General features: G+C 42.0%; 1 protein-coding gene and 1 pseudogene across 1 annotated transcript in view; one reads left to right on the top strand and one right to left on the bottom strand.

Annotated features, from left to right (window-relative positions):
• Positions 1-2008: 2008 nt before the first annotated feature.
• On the bottom strand, positions 2009-2436 carry LOC119570902 (annotated as a pseudogene).
• A 34-nt stretch (positions 2437-2470) lies between these two features.
• Positions 2471-2632, top strand: part of LOC119570901 (histone H2B-like) — a 523-nt gene continuing 361 nt past the window's right edge. The window contains 1 exon segment of the mRNA XM_037918452.1: positions 2471-2632. This exon segment is cut by the window's right edge and continues 50 nt beyond it. Coding sequence (XP_037774380.1) covers positions 2560-2632 — 73 coding nt within the window. The 5' untranslated portion in view covers positions 2471-2559.

The following is a 2632-nucleotide window of genomic DNA, read 5'->3' as shown; positions in this document are numbered from 1 at the left end:
TCTCCCTCTCCCTCCTCTTCCCTTCCTCCCTCCTCTCCTCTCCTCTCCCTCCCTCTTCTTCCCTCTCCCTCTTCTTCCTTCCCTCCTCCTTCTCTTCCCTCCTCTTCTATCTCTCTCCCTCCTCTCCTCTTCTATCCTCTCCTGTTCCCTTTCCTCCTCCTCCTTGAGCATAATATTTATGCTTTGATTTTAATTTATTTATTGTTATTTGTAAGATATTTATTGATAGACTATTAAAGTTTTAAACACTATAATATTTCTATTGAACTAATACCGTTAATGAACTTAGCTGTTGACGCGGCAGATAATTTAAAATAATCTATCAATTAATCAATCCTTCTCCCTTCTCTTCCCTCATTCTTCCTCCTCCTCTTCTCTTCCCTTCTCTCCTTCCCTCCTCTTTCCCTCTTTCTCCTTTTCCCTTCCCTTCCCTCCTCCTCCTCCTCTCTCTCCTTCCTCCTCTTCCCTCATCTCCCCTTCCCTTCCTTCCTCCTCCTCTTCCCTCCTGTTCCCTTCTCTCTTCTCTTCCTTTCCTCTCCTCTTCCCTTCCTCCTCCTCCCCCTCTCTTCTCTTCCTTTCTCTCCTCTTCCCTTCTCTCCTCTTCCCTCCCCCCATCCCTTCCTTCCTTCTCTCATCTCCCTTCTCTCATCTTCCCTTCTCTCCCCTTCCTCCTTCTTCTCTCTTCCCTTATCTCTCTTCTCTTCTCCCTTCCTCTTCTTATCTCTTCCCTATCCTCTCATCTTCTTCCTTTCTTCTTCTATCTCTTCATCTCTCTTCCTATTTTTTCTATCTCTATCTTCTTCTTCTACCACATTATCCTCTATCTCTATCCTCTCCTTTCTATCTTTTCTATCTCTACTCTCATCTTCTCTCCTTTTCTCTTCTATCCTCTTCTATCCTCATCTTCTTCATCCTACCATCTATCCCTCTCATCTTCTATCTTCTATCCACATATCCCTTCTTCCCTTCCTTCTCTCTTCTATCTTCTATCCACTTTATCCTCTCATCTTCTATCTTTTCTCCTTCTATCTTCCTTTCTATCTTCATACATCACCTTTTCTTCTATCCTATCCTCTTCTAATCTTTCACTCTCCTCTCTTCCTCTCTATCCTTTTATCCTTCATCTTCTCTCATCCACATTATCCTCTTACTTCTATCCTATCCTCTATCCTTTTTCTATCCTCTTCCCTACTATCCTCTCATCTTCTATCTTTTCTTCCTTTTCTATCCTTCTCATCTTCGCTCTATCCCATCCTATTCTACTTCTATCCTATCCTTCTATCTTTTCTATCTCTTCTTCATCTCACTTCTATCCTACCTCTCATCTTTTTCTCCTCTTCTATTTTCTCCTTCATTTTTCTATCCTCTCTATCCTCTATCTTCTATTCTATCCACATCTATCCCTCACTTCTATTTATATATAATATATTATATTAAAATACATACAACAATGTGTGTTTTTTTTAGTAGTCATATATAGTAATATTGTGTATCATTTTTTCATTATATGGTATATTTCACACTATTTTTATATGTATATGTTGTGTGTGTATATTAGAGATCTTGAAAAAAGTTACATGTAGATGTATGGGTGAGTCGGGTAAGACATTTTTTGCAAAAAAAATTCCTTCGTGGCCTTTACATATCCCCCAAAATGTAATGGTTATATGGGTCTTGTTTTGTAGTATATTTTTGTATGTAGTATGTATGTTTGATGTTGAAAAAATTGAATGTTTTTTCTTTTAATTTAAATGAACCCATTGTCTTAAACATGATGCGTTTGTGTCTGAAAATGTATATGAATAGATGTACATTTATGCTACAAATATCAAGTAAAAAATAAAAAATTGTGGGTGTGTGTATGGATGGCATTTATTTTTAAATAATTTTTTCAATTTTCTCATTAGGAAGCTGTGGGGTCCTAAAAGGGGCCGATGTTTTAGATGGGGCAACCAAAAAAAAAATGTTTTTTTTCTTCCGGTCTTTTGGGAGGGGCACAGCCCGGATGTTAGGCAGAACACCCCCGGGCAATGGTGACGCCGACAGAGTTGTTGAGTCTTCATCTTACGGATGGCAAGCTGCAAGTGACGGGGGATGATACGGGTCTTCTTGTTGTCACGAGCGGCGTTACCTGCCAATTCCAGGACCTCAGCGGCCAGGTATTCCATGACGGCAGCCAGGTACACGGGGGCACCAGCTCCCACACGCTCGGCGTAGTTGCCCTTACGCAGAAGGCGGTGAATTCTGCCAACAGGGAACTGAAGGCCGGCCCTGCTGGAGCGGGACTTTGACTTGCCCTTTACCTTACCACCCTTACCACGACCAGACATGATGTTTGCTTGTTAGGTACTTTATAAACCTTATCGCTGTTTGTCGAGCTTAGCTTTTATAGGCGGCCCCGGTTGACTGAGTCAGATTGCGACGGCTGGCATGTGGAACGGACCTCAGATGAGCCAGTAGTCGTGGTCCTGTACGCGGAGGCTGGCATGCGCGTCGAACAATAAAAGGAAAAAGTGAGTGGGGAGCTTCATTCTTCGTGCCGTAAGTACGATTGACATCATGCCACCCAAAACTTCCGGAAAGGCTGCCAAGAAGGCCGGTAAGGCCCAAAAGTCTATCACCAAGGGTGATA

This window comes from Penaeus monodon, unplaced genomic scaffold (assembly GCF_015228065.2).
Source record: "Penaeus monodon isolate SGIC_2016 unplaced genomic scaffold, NSTDA_Pmon_1 PmonScaffold_4323, whole genome shotgun sequence".
Classification (NCBI taxonomy): Eukaryota; Metazoa; Arthropoda; class Malacostraca; order Decapoda; family Penaeidae; genus Penaeus; species Penaeus monodon.
This window is presented reverse-complemented; position numbering and strand designations above follow the sequence as displayed.